An 18775-nucleotide genomic window follows, 5' to 3' on the forward strand; every position below is an offset into this window, starting at 1 on the left:
TCTGGGGAGAGAGGGCACATGCAACATGTCCTCATTCACTGGAGAGGAATACTAACACTTTTTTGGGTAATCTGGTGTTTAGACTTTGAAGGTTCACACAATGAGACCCAAGATGTGAACTTATGCAAAATAAATAATTCAAACTAAAAAGAAATAAATGAATTCTAGATGGAAAAATGAGAAATTTCTACTGTGGGAAGACCAGTACTGTTAAACTAAGATGCCATCCTGATCCATGTACCAGCTAGGACAAAAAACACATGGCCACAACAAATGATGAACCCTGGCAAATAACCAGACACTCCATAGTTGAAGGGTATGGCAATCTGCTAACAATGGGATTTTCTGCTACAATGGAAATAAGAATTTTATAATTAGTAAAAGTATACATTAAATTATTAAGCACACGCACATCCACCCATTACCTTACGAATGGCTCACCAGATTTGATTTCTGTCCTTTTTGCATAGGACAAATGTAGTATGTATGACTTTGGCTCAGCTAAACCATATTCTTGTGGGAGCCCCCTGGATGGAAGCAGTGGAGTAGAGTGGTCAAAAGTAGGGGTTTCAGAGCTGGGTTCAGATTTATGCCTTGCTAAGTACTTACTAGATAAGTGATCTTGGGCATATAACTTCTCCAGGCTTTCTTTGTATAAAATAGAAACAATACTGATACTGTGAAATTATGATAATTAAATGAAATATCATAAGTTAAGGGCCTTGTACATGGTTTTTGTTCAATAAACAGTGGTTACTCCTGGTATTTTTTAATGTGTGGGGCCCAGGAAAGTAATGGGACATTTTCTATATTTGGCAGAAACCCAACAATGGCTTTATGTTGAGGATGGGGGAATAAGAGAAAAAAAAGGAGAAAAAGTGACCTTGCAGTAGCAACTCAGGGATTTTCTAAGCTACTAATTATTATTCATGTCCTCCCTCGCAAAGAGTGGCTGCTCTAGTGTGTGCTGTAACTGTTGGAAAAATCTTGGCCCAGTTGGTGTGTAGAGTGGAACAAAGTTTAAGATCCACTGTTGGAGGGTAGCTTCATGAGGGCACCACTGCCTTAGTCAAAGAAGCATTTTCCAAAGAATAGCAAAGGTTTCACAGATAAAATCAGTGGCTATTACTCAAATTAAGGATGCTCCTGGTGTATGAGGCCCTGCGGAGACTTTCAGCTTTAATGAGCTTCTAAGTCAGAGCCCATGGAAGAAGACCAAGTTCTGGCTCTTATAGGCTAAAGCTTCTAGTCCAAGGCCTTCTCTCTGAAAGGGAGTGTAGCATGAACGAGCATTGTTCTCACACAGTGCTGAAGAACTAGTTGGGTGTCCAGCCCCAAGGGGGGGGGAGGGGGGAGGGGGAGAGATGAATAACAGGGGAAGCCTGCACACCCAGGTGAGCCCCAAGGAAGCCAGAGGACTTGCTGTCTCTAGGAATAAGGCAATTCCCCCTGACATTTCAACACTCAACTCACCCAGCTCTGAAAAGAAGCTGCTGGCTTCAAGTAAGCAACAAATTCCAATCTCATGCTGAGCTTAGAGTTTGAGGCCACCTTGATTGGGCTATAGCTTTATTAGTTGTCACTTCCCCATCTAGTAGCCACCAACTACTGTCCTTGATTAGGTATTGAGATCCCACAAATAAATCTTTCACCCTAAACTTTTCCCTTTGCTCACAAGAGTACCTGGCTCATTTGCTATAAAACATTTTAATTCACTAAATACCATTTTGCTGGGATCAGTACATATATATTTTAAAGCTTTACAAGGTTATTATATTTAATTTTATGATTCTACAATATACTTAGAAGAACAACTGACCTCTATAAAATGTTTCAAAAAAAAAGTGTAACCCTGGCCAGGTGGCTCAGTTGGTTGGAGTGTCATCCCATATACCAAAAGGTTGTGGGTTTGATTTCCTTTAGGGGTATGTACAGGAGGCAACTGATGGATATTTCTCTCTCACGTTGATGTTTCTTTCTCTCTCTTGAATTTTCTCCCTTCCTATCTCTCTAAAAAGTCAATAAGGCATATCCTCAGGTGAGGATTTAAAAAAGTGTAGAAAAACTATTCAATATGTATATATATTTAATATATTTTCAGGACTTACCTGAAAAACCTGGCAAAGTTTTGCTGAGTATATTAAAAAGAAAAATAAAAGTCCTTAATTTATAGATTATCTCCAGGAATCACTACACTTCTCAAATCTGTTGTTAGATGGGCTTTCTTTCTTTAATTTTTTTTTTTTTACATCTGAAGTTGAAGCATTAACCAAGTCCATATGTGCTACAGACTGCAAATAAAGGCACAATTTTGGAAAACACAAGGCCAAATGTTTCCTTTAAAGTTGGATGCAAATGATCTCTTCCTCACCTTTCTACACATTCCTTGACAACAGCAAAGTTTCCATCTCCTATTGTCCTTCCAACTTTATATCGTTCCGTTATTGTGGCTGGAATCTGGAAGCCTTCCTCCGACATTTCTGAAAGAATCATTAGTATGTTTTTATTGGTAGAAAAGAGAACACAGATGTTGCACAAAGGAGACATTTAGAAGTATCATCTAATAGACTGAAACTGATTCAGAATCAATAGGTCATTTTTTGGACTGTGAGGGCAGCCCCCTCTGCTGACATTGTATAGTCAACAGCTTTACTAAGTTTACAAACTAAGTTTACAAAAGGTAAACAAAAAGGAAACATAAATGTATGAGGTCCACTCTCACATATGTAAGAGCAACTTATGCTTTCTGCTGCAGTTGGGCTCCTGAAGAGGAAATTTTACTCTTTTTATTTTATGTCAATTTGATCAATAGCATTGACTGCATACCCACTGTGTGCAGAGAAATTACCTTTCTAAGTATGGCTGAAGAGGAAAATGCAGTTGGTTCATAAGGGACTCTGGGCTGCCTGACATTGTACATGAAAATGCCTTCTATGTGCACACTTATTATTACTACATCCTGAAGTGGAGATCTCCGTAAAATTCCATATGAACTCAGCCCTGATTGCCACCCCTCCACCATATCAGTGAGCAGATTTTAGACATAGTTCTCACCAGCAACCTGCATAGCAGATGTTGAATTAAAATCGCAATACCTATTACATCTGTGAACAGAAAAGTTTTGTAGTTTCAATTATGTTAGTGGCACTAACACAACACATTTTCCCTCTTAAAATGTATTTTGAAATATTTTACAAATGCCTAATAATGCTTTAAATATCTAAGGCCATAAAACTAAATAAGCCACACTTAGGTCACATAAATATGCTGGATAACCTTTAATATCTTAGGGGTGTAAAAAGTCTTTTATAATTGGGCTCTAAAATTTACATGCTTTAAAGTTATAAATCCAAGCTCCCCTCAGGCAACCTGAATACAAAATGTGATGGAAGCCTAGTGTGCTTTCTAAATGTGCTCCTATTTAAACTGAGGCTAAACATTTCTTCTTAAAATAAAATTAAAACATTAGGTGGTAAATGGGCTTTCTTGAGTTTTATGTTCTCACTTAATCTGTAATGTTAGGGAACAACAAATGGAAACTCAAAATTATTAGACCTTGATTCTGGTTTTGTGGTAAACTCAATCTGCACTACCCTGGATTCTAGGGTAGATGGAATTTCTGGAGAATGTTGTACAAATGGAGGACATGTGCTTCTACTACTTCTATCCTACACATTTATTTCTGCAGTCTCTTCACCTCTTTATAAGTGACATTTTACTCAATCCACTAGAAGCTATCACAGTGGCTTCTAGAATAAAGTGAAAGCCAGAGCCAGTTAAACCCCTCACACCTATCATATCACCCACAAAGAAGTCAACAATTTTGTCTTTGTTTAAAAGACTCAGCCTGGGTGTTGGTGTTTGTTTGTTTGTTTGTTTGTTTTTGTTTTGCTTTGCTTTGTTTTGTTTTTAATCTACTCCATAGGAATTAGAGGAGATGGTTGGAGAAGTTTCAAATCCACTACAAAGTATCTTAATTTACAAAACATCCCTCAGATGACATGGTTTTAAGGCTCTTTACTACACGAGTAATAAAAGTAAATATCCTTGGTTGTTGGATGGGGAATCCAAGGTACTTCTGTCCTTCCCTTAGTGGGAGCATCACTTAGGCACCTATCTGGAGCACAAAGTTTAGAATATTTTCCCCCTGACTATTGGTAAAATGTATCTGTTAGTCTTTTGGCTAAGAAGACTTCGCCAAAGGCTTAGGCAAGGACCTTTAAGTAAATATAACACATTGGAACAAAAGAGACTTCTGAATGGCTAAATTTCATACTTCTGGGGAAAAAAGTCTGATATTCATGGTAGTTGAGAAATAATTCTTGTGTAAACCTGCTATCTCACTTAATATAATTAAAATGCCCCCACCCGCTACTGCCCAAAGTTACTCTTTTGGGAAAATTAAGTAATATAATTTAAAACAAATAAGAGTTCATGAATTTTATTTTATTTTTAAGTTTATTTTTATTGTTTATAATATTAGAGATATCCCTTATTTTCCTCCTTTAGCTTCCCTCCACCTGGCTCCTGTCCCACCACAGACCTTCACTACCCTATTATCTGTGTCCATGGACAATGCTTATATGTATATAAGTTCTTTGGTTAATTTCTTCCTGCTCTCCCTCCCCCTAATTTCCTTCCCCCTGAGATTTGTCAGTCTGTTCCATGTTTCAATGCCTCTGGTTCTATTTTATTCATCAGTTTATTTTGTTCATTAGATTTCACATATAAGTGAGATTATGTGATACTTGTCTTTCTCTTACCAGGTTATTTCACTTAGCATAATACTCTCCAGGTCCCTCCATGCTGCCTCAAAGAGTAATAGATCCTTCTCTTTTACAGTTGCATAGTATTCCATTGTGTAAATGTACAACAGCTTTTTTAATCCACTCATGATGGGCACTTGGGCTGTTTCCAGATCTTAGATATTGTAAACACTATTGTTATGAACATAAGAGTGCATATATTCTTACTGCTGAAACAGGTTTGGCTCAGTGGATGGAGCATTGGCCTGCGGACTGAAGGATCCCAGGTTTGATTTCGGTAAAGGGCATGTACTTTGGTTGCGGACACATCCCCAGTAGGAGATGTGCAGGAGGCAGCTGATCGATCTTTCTCTCTCATCGATGTTTCTAACTCTCTTCCTCTCTCCCTTCCTCTCTGTAAAAAATCAATAAAATACATCTTAAAAAAAAGAGTGCATATATTCTTTCTGATTGGCATTTCAGGATTCTTAGAATATATTCCCAGTAAAAAAAATAATAAAAAATATATACATGTAACAAATAAATAAAAATACAAATAAACAAATAAAGGGGGTTTATTCTTTAACAGTAATTTGATCATATCAGTTTCATACTTTTCTGAATACCTTCCCATAATTGATTTGAGCCTGTTAACCCTAGGAAGGAGTGTATTATAATCTTCATTTTACAGAGGAGGAACTAAGATATGGAGAGTTAAAAAAGCTTACCTAAAACAATCCAGTGAATTAGTGAAAAGGTCAGTTCTGGATCCAGGTCACTTGACCACATCACAGAAAAATTCTAAAGTGAATTAGGTCAAGGCACGAAGAGTATTTTTGCAATTATCATCAATTAATTCTTTTTGTAAGCAGGGCTATAACAGTCAATCAAGAGAGTATACTGTAAAAAAAGAAGGATCTCTTACCCTTTGAGACAAAATGGAGGGACCTGAAGAATATTATGTTAAGTGAAATAAGCCAGTCAAAGGAAGGCAAGTATCATCCAATCTCACTTATATGATAAGTGAGTGCAGAGTGCCTAGTCCCCAGGGGCTGTGGAATCTAATGAACACCATGACCTGACAAACAAAATAGATCCAGAGGCATGGAAACATGGAACAGACTGATGAATCTCAAAGAGAAGAGGGGCCAGGGTTAAGGGTGGAAAGAGGTTAACCAAATAACTTATTATGCATATATGCATAGCCCATGGACATAGACAATAGTATAGTAGACCTGGTTGGGGGGAGAGTGGTGGGTTAAGGGGGTCAATGGGATCTAAAAGGGGATATCTGTAATACTTTCAACAATAAATATTAATTTTTAACAAAGATAGAGTATATTAAAATTGAAAAGAATTCAGAAAAACAAAAGCAGAAATTACCCCCATTTATTTCCAAAGCTGGCCTTCTTAGGATACTTACAGACTCAGAGGACATGAAACATTCCAAATTAGGTTGATTTCCTCTTCCTGTTCCCACAGAGTAGATATGATCCCAAGTGGGAGTCATACTCAATTCTATCCCCTTGCTATTGACCCTTAGGAGCTGCTTCAGGCTTGCCCATTTTATTCTGCTTGAGAAGTTACAGTTTCTGGAGTAAATTTAGCCAACCTATCCTCTGCCCCCTGTCCAAGCTGAGCCTTTTCCTCAGACACCAAGTCCCAAGCTCACCACCTTCTCCGGATCCATCATTCTCATCCATCGAGCTGCATACTTTGGTCGACGCAAGTGAAGTAGAGGAACCGCCATGCTGAGAGCTCTGCCAGGGAACAGACACAGAAGGAAAGCTGCAGTCAGAGTGCAGAGTGCCCAAGGGCTGTGCCCGGTCCCCAGGGGCTGCACCCAGCCCAGAGTCCCTGGAAGTAGCTGCACTCACTCCTACAGAGGACTCAGTCTGAACATTCAGAAAGAGAGGACTTCAGACTATTCAACTAGGACTACATCTCCTCCCTTCCCTGTTAACCAATAATAGACTCTGTTAGGCTAATCATCATCAAATTGGATGTTTCATGGCTTTTTATTCCTTTTATTAAGAATTAACATTCTTTAACTTACTGTTTCAATTTGGCAAATTTGAGGCATTTCACCTTACTTTTCCACAGTCTATCTGCATACAAGCCTCAAATACATCACCATTCTGATTTCATTGAGTATTTTCTTACTCTTATCTCAGAAATTTTTTCTCTTCAATTTGTTTTATGAAATAGCTTAGAAAAAGTATTCAGCCTTACCACATCCTTGGAGAAAGGTAAAAGGGTGGACTTGTTAATTGCACTTTGAGATGAAGACACAAGTACTTAGCAGGTTATCAATATGTTAAATGTTACACAATAAGTATGAGGCATAGACAGGAATAAACAGCTATGCCTGGTGATTTATTGTATTTTTGGTGTATTTTGACCCAAGATCCATGAGAGCAGACAGGGTAACAACTACAGTAGAAAGCTTAAAGGATGCAACAATACCATATTTAATACTATGATCAGCAATGGGGCAGAATTTTAACAATGAAGGTTTCCTCTCTGCATCTATTCCTTGAGAAAACAATTTGCACATTTCAATGCTACTTCTAGATAGTGAATGCAGCTTGTCCTAAAAGACCTTCCTTCTGTTTCCCTGGGTTTATTCACTTGGTTGGCCTGATGGGAGCAGGAGGCCGTGAGGGGGTGGCATTGGCTCATGGTGCTGGCTGTCTGTGGAACAGAGAGGAGGGAAAGAGCATCTGTAGTTGAATTAATAATGAAGATGTGGTGAGAAGCAAAGTTGACCTAGTTTTCTTCTGCTTACCTGTCTCCCTTCAACCTCCCCCCATTCAAACCAGTCTTAACAAGGTAGGAAGGAAGAGAAGTTTTATATAATTTCACCAAGAACTACAGTATCTTGCATAGAAAATGCAAATATTTTCATTTTCACCAAAGATTAATGTAATTGGGGAAATGCTACTTAAATCCCCGAAGGGCCATTTGAGTCAACTGCCATGAACATATCCAGGATGCACCTAAGATGAACAAGTTCCATTGGATGAGTACAATTGGGATAAAAGTTACACTTTTTAAAAAAGCTAAATTCACAGCAGTAAATGCTCCTGCTTCCTTATAGGACATTCAAGAAGTTTTATAGTTACTCTAGTAAACCTTTGAATGTCACATAGTTTGTGTGGTGTGCCCTTTATTTTCTAATATCATTAGAATTCCCTCTTAATCAGCCTGGTTACCTGAGATATTTTTCCATCATTTCTCATCTAGCCTCCCTTTGTGACCAGCAGCATACATTTGTACTGTGTCAGGCTATAAAAAGGGATTCAGATTTTAACTTTGAAACAGAGTTTTTCTTGGTGCGACACTATGTAGTCACAAACAGTCGCAGGTATTGTAAATGCATGAATTTCTAAGCAATGCTTTGCTGACTTTTATGAATGTCTATTTGTGAAAACGTCATATTTATAATACTGGAATATGAGATGGAAACAAGACAGATTTATTATGTAGTTGTCTAGAAAAAATAAACATTAAAATTACCACATTTGAAGGGAAGATGTGTGTTTTCCACAAAAGTGAGATCATTTATCCTCTGTGTCATTGCCTTTGCTGAAGACATAATGGTCTTCTGAGCAGAAAAGCTGTAGGATCATTTCTAAAATGTAAACCTCTTCTTCTTCTGGGCTTTCATATTTCTTGAATTTCTTCCAGCAGCATCACAAATGGTGTTTATTAATGGAGACACATTGTAATTTGGGGTGGCAGGTGCTGTCTTGTCATATTGTGTTTTAAATTTTAGAATACAAAGACACATTCTTTCATCAAGCACCAGAATTAATAGGCTAGTAGTGTGTTTCCTACCAAAGATGTCCCTTAATTTATGTACTCAGTTCACAGGGGAGTTCTACCAAATATTCAAAGAAGCACCAACACCTATTCTCCTCAAACTATTTCAAAAAATTCAAGAGGAAAGAACACTTCCATTCTCTTTTTATGAGCCCAGAATTACCTAATTCCAAAACCAGATAAAGATATGACAAATAACAGGCCAATATCCCTGATGAGCATAGATGCTAAAATCCTCAACAAAATTTTAGCAAATTTGATCTAGCAATACATTAAAAAGATCGTACATCATGCATGACCAACTGGGATTTATTCTGGGGATGCAAGGCTGGTACAATATTCACAAATAAATAAATGTGATACAGCACATAAACAGATTGCAAGACAAAAATCACATGATCATAACAATTGATACAGAAAAAGCATTCGACAAAATCCAACAACCTTTTTTGATAAAAATTCTCAGCAAAGTGGGAATAGAGAGATCATACCTCAACATAATAAAGGCCATGCATGACAAATCTACCACATCATACTCAATGGACAAAAACTAAAACTATTTCCCTTAAGAACAAGAGTAATACAGGGATGACCACTTTCACCACTCTTTCTCAACACAGAACTAGAAGTCTTGGCCATAGCAATCAGACAAGAAGAAAAATAAAAGGCACCCAAAATGGAAAAGAAGAAGTAAAAGTCTCTTTATTCACAGATGACATGATATTGTACAAAGAAAACTCTAAAGACTACATCAAAACTACTAGATTTAATAAATAAATTCAGAAACATAGCAGGATACAAAATTAACACTCAAAAATCCATAGCATTTTTATGCACCAATAGTGAACTCTCAGAAAGAGAAACTAAAATGAAAAGCAATCCCATTTACCATTGCAACAAAAAATTAAGATACTTAGCAATAAACTTAACCAAAGAGATAAAAGACCTGTACTCTGAAAATTACAGGACCTTGATAAAAGAGATAGAGGAAGATATAAACAAGTGGAAGAATATATCATGTCCATGGATTGGTAGAATCAACATCATTAAAATGTCCATACTACCCAAAGCAATCTACAGATTCAATGCAATCCCTATTAAAATACCAACGGCATTTTTCACAGACCTAGAACAAACACTCCAAAAATTTATATAAAACCAAAAGAGACCCTGAACAGCTGCAGCAATCTTGTGAAAGAAGAACAAATTGAAGGAATCACAATACCAGATATCAAGTTATACTGCAAAGCCGCTATGCTCAAAACAGTCACAAGAACAGGCATATAGGTCAATGGAACAGAATAGAGAACCCAGAAATCCACCCAAGCCACTATGCTCAATTAATATTTGACAAAACAGGCAAGAGCATATATTGGAGTGGAGTCAGTCTCTTTAATAAGTGGTGTTGGGAAAATTGGACAGGTACATGCAAAAAAATGAAACTAGACCACCAACTTATACCATACAAAAGAATAAACTCAAAATGGATAAAAGACTTCAATGTAAGATGAGAAACCATAAAAATCTTAGAAGAAACTATAGGCACCAAAAGCTCAGACATCTCTCGTAGCAATATGTTTACCAATACATCCCCTAGAATGATGGCAACTAAGGAGAAAATAAATAAATGGGACTACATTAAAATAAAAAGCTTCTGCACTGCAAAAGAAGCCATCAACAAAATAACAAGAGAGCCCACTACATGGGAGAACATATTTTCTAATGATACATCCAATAAGGGGTTAATTTCCAAAATATATAGGGAACTCATACAACTTAATAAAAGGAAGACAAACAATCCAATTAGAATATGGGCAAATGACCTAAATAGAAACTTTTCCAAAGTGAACATACAGAAAGCCAAGAGACATAATGAAAAAATGTTCAGTCACTAATCATCCAAGACATGCAGATCAAAATGACCATGAGATATTACCTCACACTTATCAGAATGGCTATCATCAACAAATCAACAAAAGACAAGTGTTGGTGAGGTTGTGGAGAAAAGGGAACTCTAGTACACTGCTGGTAGGAATGCAGACTGGTGCAGCCACTGTGGAAAACAGTATGGAGTTTCCTCAAAAAATTAAAAATTCAACTCCCATTTGACCCAGTGATCCCACTTCTAGTAATATATGCTAAGAACCCCGAAACACTCATCAGAAAGAATATATGCACCCCTATGTTCATAGCACTGTAATTTACAATAACTAAGATTTGGGAATAGCCTACGTGCCCATCAGCAGATGAGTGTATAAAAAACTGGTACATTTACACAATGGAATAGTACGTGGCAATAAAAACAAAAGAACTCTTGCCATTTGCAACAACATGGATGGACCTAGAGAGCATTATGCTGAGCCAAATAAGCCAGTCAGAAAAAGATAAGTATCACATGATCTCATTCATATGTGGAATCTAATGAACCAAGTAAACTGATGGTCAAAAATAGACCCAGAGACATAGAAGCATGAACAGACTGTTGAACCTCAGAGGGAAGGCGGGGGAGGGTGGGTGGAAAGAGATCAATCAATGAACTTGTATGCATAAATGTATAACCTGTGGACACAGACAATGCAGTTGTGAGGGCTTGGGGGTGTGGATGGGAGCTGGCTGGAAGAACTTAATGGGGGAAAAGGGAGGACCTATGTAATACTTTCAACAATAAAGATTTTTTTAAAAAAACCCTCAAAATGGATGAAAAATTTAAATGAAAGTCATGAAACCATAAAAATCCTAGAAGAAATCATAGGCAGCAAAATCTCAGACAGCAATATGTTTGCTGATAGATCTCCTAGGGGCAGGGAAAGAAAGGAAAAATTAAACAAATGGGACTATTTCTAAATAAAAAGCTTCTGAACAGCAAAGAAACCATCAACAAAATGAAAAGGGAGCTCCCTATATTAGCCAATGATACAGCTAATAAGGGGTTAAATTCCAAAATATATAAAGAATTCACACAACTTACCAAAAGGAAGATAAACAATCCAATTAAATAATGGGCAGAGGACCTAAATAGACAAAAATCCAAAGAGGACATACAGATGGCCAAGAGACACATGAAAAAAATATTCAAAGTCACTAAAACTGCTTATTTTGAACTTTAGGTTTGTGTTTTTGAAAATGTACCCCAAGTCATTTTACATTTCATGCTGTCTAATGTTGACAGATGAATGACAGTTTTAAGCGAAAAAAATGTATTTAATTATAAATAGTGTACTCTGAAAATTGAAAGTCCTCACTTTACTTATTATGCACAAATAGAGTAAAATAAATATATTAGATTTCTAATGATGTTATTTTTTTCTTTTCCCCAAATGAATAAGGTAGTTAACATTATATACTTTTTAAAGACCATGACCATTCATGGATTCAAAGAATTACAGGGATTGGAATGAATCTTAAACATTACTTATTCCCATCCTACTTTCACCCAGAAACCAAATTTCCACTACAAAAATTCTAACTATATAGTCAAATGGCTTCTGTCTAGAAACCACCAGCATTGAACACATTACTTCCTGAGGCAGCCCCTTAATGGTTAATATGAGACAAAGAAAGTTCTTCCTTAGGTTATGTTGAAATGATGTTCCTCTACATTTTTAATTTATTGGTCTTAGCTCTCACCTCTGAAGCCACCCAGTACAGTCTTAATCCATTTCTCTATGACAGCATTTCAGGTATTTGGAAAAGGCTACTGGCCCCTTCTTGTCTTCTCTTTTTCAATTTGAATATTCCCAGGGATTTTTGTTGTTCATCATGTGACAGGACTCTGTGATCCCTTCTCCCTCCTGTGGACACACTCCAGTTGTCAATATATCTTGTTAAAGCGGGTGGTCAAAATAAATTCTAGGTATAACCTGACATCACAGAGCAGAGAAAGATACAGCTTTCTTCTTGGTGAGTATAATATTAATATACTTTAAAGTCATATTGACTTTTCTTTAAATTTTGTTTTATTGCTTAAAATATTACAAACCATATTACATATGCCCCCCCCCCTTGACATTCCCCTGGCCTCCCCTACCCCCCAGTGTCTTATGTCCATTGGTTATGCCTAATGCATTCATACAAGTCCTTCGGTTGATCTCTTACTCTCCCCCTCCTGCCCCCCAATCCTCCCCGGCCTTCCTGCTGTAGTTTGACAGTCTGTTCAAGGCTGCTCTGCCTCTGTATCTATTTTTGTTCATCAGTTTATAATGGTCTCTATAATCCATAAGTGAGTGAGATCATGTGGTATTTTTCTTTCATTGACTGGCTTATTTCGCATAATTTGCTAGCCTTACAATGAGCTCACAGTTGTGTCAGGTCTCCCTGTCCTGTATTTGGTGTTTCGAATCAAGTCTAAGACTTCTCATTTATTCATGTTAAATGTCATCTATATTACATTCCTAATCTTTACAGCCTATTCATTTTTGGATTCTGATTTTTGTAACCTAGCATTTTTGCTCTCTCTCCCATTTGAAGTAATTTTTAATGAGCATGGCTCTGTGTATTCTTGTGATTGATTCTTAAATATACTAACTTAGTATTGGAACATTTTGATTATTGTTCATAAATCTAATTGAAGGATTTTAAAAACCAGCAAAGGAAAGATGTTTACCCTCTTGTTCTTTAGAATTTACCCAGTGAAATTAATCAACCTTTATTTATGACCAACAGAAACTAAAAAGTCAGCTTTTATTTTTGCATGCTTATAAATGAAATTAATTTCCATGCTTGATTTTTCTGAGCAGACAAAGGATTTTATAGTATACATGATGATACGATTTTGTTTGCTTCAATCAGCTTGTTAATTCCAACACATTTGGATATACAGTACAAAACATACAGTTACTTTAGAATTCAATGCAATTAGCTGCTCTATGAGATACTGTGACATTTAAAATGTCATCACCTCCAAGCATATCTAATGGGAACCAGATGGACAGGCTGCTGGCACCTGGATGCTTTTATGGCACACCTTCATGAAAGCACTACCCTAAGTAAGAACACATCCTAAATGTAGCTATTTAACTTGAGATCATATAACAGATGGAGAATATATCACACTTTTTGAAGTGAGAAAACTGACATAATAACTCTAACCACATTTTACCAAGATGTAGCTGATAAATACGTAGTAAAAAGCAATTCATTCTAAATAAAAATTGTGTAATTCTCCTGCCATTTGTTTGAATGGTGTCACTCATCTTGGGTCCATGCTGAATAAAGATTTCAAAAATACCTAATTGATCCAATTGATCTAATCAATGTAGAAAAATGTCACCAGATAGCTTTAGCTTTCCCTGGATAATTGTATTATTTCCACTTTGAATTTTGTCTTGGTATACAACAGTGATTTTCAACCTTTTTCATCTCATACCACACATAAACTAACTACTAAAATTCTACGGCATACCAAAAATATATATATTTTTTGCCAATCTGAAAAAAAAAGTGCAATTTTGATTCATTCATATTGGATGGCTATTGTGTTGGCTGCTGTCATTTTTTTTATTTGACAATCTAAAGGAAAAGAGGGCAGTGCCCCTGACTAAGCAGCCAGGTATTGCTTGTTTTAAAAATTCTTGTGGCTTACTGGTTGAAAACCATTGGTATACATTTATTACTTAGTAAATATTAATTTAAAAAGTTATCTATACTAATAAAAACCTATGTGGTCATCACATCCTCACACCGTGATGACCTCACTCCATGATGCCCTCACGCAGTAACAATCCATCACCAGGAGGCTGCGTGCACAGCAACGCACGCATGGGTGGGCAGGGACTTGATGCTGTGTGTGCAGCGTGGAGGCAGGTCCCGTCGGCTCCGGCCTACCTCTTTAGGGCAATCCATCGAGGAGCCCTAGATGGGTGGGAAGGGCCTACCTCTTTGGGGGGATTGATCACGGGGCTCCCACACTGTGAGAGGGCACAGACCAGGCTGGGGAATGCCCCTGCCCCCCCCCCCCCGCCCAAAGTACATCAATTTCGTGCACCGGGCCACTAGTAAAAAAATAATTTTGAAATCAACTGGATGAACTTTATAAGAGAAACACAACTAAAAAATGTTTAACAGATTCAAGCAATTGTCTTGGTGATTTTTTCTTGATTCAAGGTCTACAAAATCTCTAAAGATTACCTCATATAACAAAATAAAATTATAATCTTCATGTAGAAGCTTAAAATCCATGGAATTCTATGTGCATATAGAAAAACCATATATTAACTTTTCAAGTTGGTATAGAACAATAAGTTGATGACACCAATCTGCAATAACTAATAGGTTTCATTATTTGAAACAAGGGACAAAGGGAACTCCTTTTTCCAAATTCCTTTGTCTGTATTCTTCATGGTGTGTTTAGCCTAAATAAAGTTTATGATATAGGCAATCATGTATAAAATTAAGAAGAAATATTGAAAAATGTAAAATGTTATCATAAAGATTTCCTCAAAGTTTTAAAAGACTGGAGAACTGTTATTTATGAAATTAGGTTACTTAGAGAAAATTAAAATTAAAATGGGAATATTGGCATTAAACCTGTTTTAGTGAATTCCTGGGAGCTAATATTTCAAAACTAAATATATTTAGTTACAACTTTGTTGTTTCTTCTTTTTTTTTAATTTTTATTGATTTTTTACAGAGAGGAAGGGAGAGAGATAGAGAGCCAGAAACATCGATCAGCCGCAGGAGCCCGCAACCCAGGCACATGCCCTTGACTGGAATCGAACCTGGGACCTTTCAGTCCGCAGGCCGATGCTCTATCCACTGAGCCAAACCGGTTTCGGCAACTTTGTTGTTTCAGTAAGTCAATCTTCACTTCTATTATCAGGCCAAGATCTGTAAATTCAAAATCTGAACCAATTGTCTTGAAGAGACTGTCATGGTAGTGGTAGTAGGGGTGGACAACAAAGTCTCCTCTTAATTTGATAATAGTTTGGAAGGGAGCTAAGAAATAATCTAGTTTATCTCCTCTCAGTAAGTAAAATTATTTCCTCCATAATTTCCTCCTTAAATGGGATTTCCAACCTGTGATGAAGGGAGTACACTACTCTTCCAGGCATCTGCTACCTTTTATTTTAAACTGTATTACACAATTGGGAATTATAAACTTGTGAACATTCCTTCCAGTGGTATCATTATTGCTTTGGGCATTGATTGCATTTAGGTTATCAAGGAAATAATAAAGAGAACCAATTAAAGTAAACTGTAATTTTAAGGTTAAAATGACCCTGGTAAAAATATTAGATTTAAAACCAGAATTCTGAACTTCTATAATCATTTTAATGTAAAATATTTTTTCTAACTAGATTAGTAGAATTTTATTTTCTCCCTTACACCATATTATGAATGACACATATTATGGACTTTTGTTCTAAATTTAAGTTGGGTAATCCAATATTTTATTATTATTATTATCATTGATATTCTTATGTATTTATTTATTTTATATATTTATTTATTCAGTGCTTTTAAAATAACTTGCATATGCACATGTACATACATACACAAGCACATTTTTCCCCCTGCAAATTAGATGACCTTGGATAAATACTTTCAAGCCCAGCAGACAGCTAATATACTTCAAAAATGTAGTTAATTTCTCTTTTTCAACCAGTTGCCAATGTCTGGCAAATTCACCTTTAAGGCAACTCAGAGAGGAACGTGTACTAATGACTTAAATTTAACCAACTAAAATAAAATTCTTCATCAGATAGTCTTCTTCTTTTTTTGTTATTGTCAGTATTGTACACTTCAGATGTTATATGATGCCATTCTGCAATATCTCAATTATCACTTGCTGATGCTAATTATATTACAAGAACATCGCAAATCTGATTATGACTGTAACCATTCCCCCACACCATTATTTCAATTTCAATGTCTACTTATCAAATTTTCTGAAAGAAATTCACTGAACAACATTAGGTATTTTTTCCTGTTTATTGTATAGTTACTCTAAGGTGATGTCACAAATTTAACTTTGAGAGGAATAACATGATCCAGTGTGAAACACAGGAACAACATTTCACAAGGAAGCCACAGCACAAAGTGATGAAACTTTCAAAATTGGGTAGTTCAATGAAACATTTCATTACGTAGCTCTATCAAACTCTCCTGATGGCCTCAGTTTTAAAAACATTTTAACAGCAAATGTTCTTTTTAAGATAATAAATATCCAAACAAGTCAAACTGTAAGCAGAAAGTATGTCAACCATTTTATAAAAAGTCTACCCAAATTTACAACATTCATGGTGTATTTTGAAGTAAAATTTCCTTAGAAGAAATAAATTCAGTTCCTTGTTGTTGATGAATATGAACTCAAAAAACAGATCACAAAAATTGTGACTTCCATAGTACTTTGCCTATGACATTTCAGATATCTACTACCCTGGCTTCAAAGACTTTTTGTGGTCATATATAATATAAACACTCATATATTACATGCATCATGTATACTATCTTGGAATTTATTCATCATCTTTACTAAAATGAACCACATTTTAAGGACACTCTTTATCATGCACCCTTAAAAATTTTAATTAGGGCTTCATGTTTCCTATCTTTTCCACATGTATTATACAAACAAAATTACAATTTTTTTTTAGCTGACAGTGTAACAAATGAATCAAGCAATTGGTATACTGAATTAAATACATCTCTAATTTTCACACTATTCTTCTATGGGATATCTCAGTCAAATACAGTTGTCACAGACATGCACAATTAGAAATGCTAGTAAGGCTAGTACAAATATGTATAAGTAGGTAAATGTATGCATATAATAGTAAATTCATTCAATTAACATTTTTACATGTGTATATATTTATATAGATATACTAGTATACACACATATAGCAAGTTGGTGTTGGTTTTTTTTTGTAAGTATAGTAAGGTTACTACTGAAAATATGTCAACAGTTTAGTGTTTTGAAAGAACATAAAAAATTGCCTTCTAGGTAATCTGAGTTTGTTATTAAACTTACTTCAAATTAAATACAGTTTGGACTCTCTTCTATTTCTGTTTCAATATAATACTCAACTACTCACAGATCTATAAAACAATATTTTATTTTTAGTGAATATTGATTGGCAATAATTACATGTCATCAATATGTACACATTAGAGAAATGTCTATGATAGTATTCATTTTAATAATTGAATATCAAGACATAACCATATAAATATTAATGTGTGCTTATATTTAACATTTAACACAAATTGGATTTTTCTAAATTTCAATTATTTTTGTGTGTATCTGGATTTCAATTTTAAAAAAAATTAGTACATCTGACTATTTAGAACTGTTTTGCCATACAAATTTAGCAAACTACTTTTGAACTTAAACATGCCCTAATATGCCATATGTAACAATGTATGACATGAAGGTTTTATATATAATTCCACAAGAGCCAGTAACTTAGAAGGCTGTGTCACAAATACTATACTACTTATGGCCTATATACATACACAAATACTTATATAAGCACATCCACATAAACACTGAGCTCTGTGCATTTACATTAACACACACATACATGTATAGATATGAAAAATTTAACAGTCCAATGGCTAAAATATATGGAATTATTTTTCAATAATATTATTCTATATTTTCACTCATTTATATTAAGAAATGTGGTTTTTAAACTTCATGTTTAAAGTTTTTTTTAAAGAGCCCAATCATGTATAGATCTACAGTGGATGCAAAAAATACCCTTCCTGGGTAACATAGGGAGGACATACAGTTCATAATGGTGGTTCAAAATATTTTTAGAAAATCTCATTTGATTTTTTTAATATTTAGATGAGCCAATAGAGCCAATATATAAATACAGGTATGTGTACAGATGGGTGGACCTGACACTTTTTAGAAGCCTATGACAGTATAGACATTGTGGCTTACCACTCCCCTCCCTCCACTTAACTGATTAAGCAAGACAAAGAAGAAACTAACCACATGGCTTTCAAAAGCAGTCCTTTGAATTCACACTGAACTTCACACTTGATATATGATTGGGTTTTGCATTTCTAAAATGATGAAAGCAGGGAAATATTTATTATATCATTTTCAATGATGTTTAAGAAAAATAGTGAGTACAAATTAAAACTATCAAACTTTTAACTAGAGCACAGTGCCTTCAGCACATTTAAGGTTTACCAATAAGGACAAAAATGCATGTTTCTGCTGGAGTTCTTTCCTGCTTAGTAGAATAATT

At 35.6% G+C, this 18775-nt stretch overlaps 1 protein-coding gene across 4 annotated transcripts in view; it reads right to left on the reverse strand.

Annotated features, from left to right (window-relative positions):
* Positions 1-18775, reverse strand: part of DCLK1 (doublecortin like kinase 1) — a 553061-nt gene that overhangs the window by 87384 nt on the left and 446902 nt on the right. For 2 of the 4 annotated variants that reach the window (XM_036299715.1, XM_036299717.1), the window contains exons 7-8: positions 6421-6505; positions 2372-2480 (exon numbers count right to left, since the gene is read on the reverse strand). In XM_036299715.1, the coding sequence (XP_036155608.1) occupies positions 2372-2480; positions 6421-6505 (194 nt within the window). Of the gene's footprint in view, positions 1-2371; positions 2481-6417; positions 6506-18775 lie in introns of all 4 variants that reach the window. The other 2 variants (XM_036299714.1, XM_036299716.1) reach the window with 1 other exon arrangement.

The sequence above is a fragment of the Myotis myotis genome, unplaced genomic scaffold (assembly GCF_014108235.1).
Source record: "Myotis myotis isolate mMyoMyo1 unplaced genomic scaffold, mMyoMyo1.p scaffold_m19_p_3, whole genome shotgun sequence".
NCBI classification, from domain to species: Eukaryota; Metazoa; Chordata; class Mammalia; order Chiroptera; family Vespertilionidae; genus Myotis; species Myotis myotis.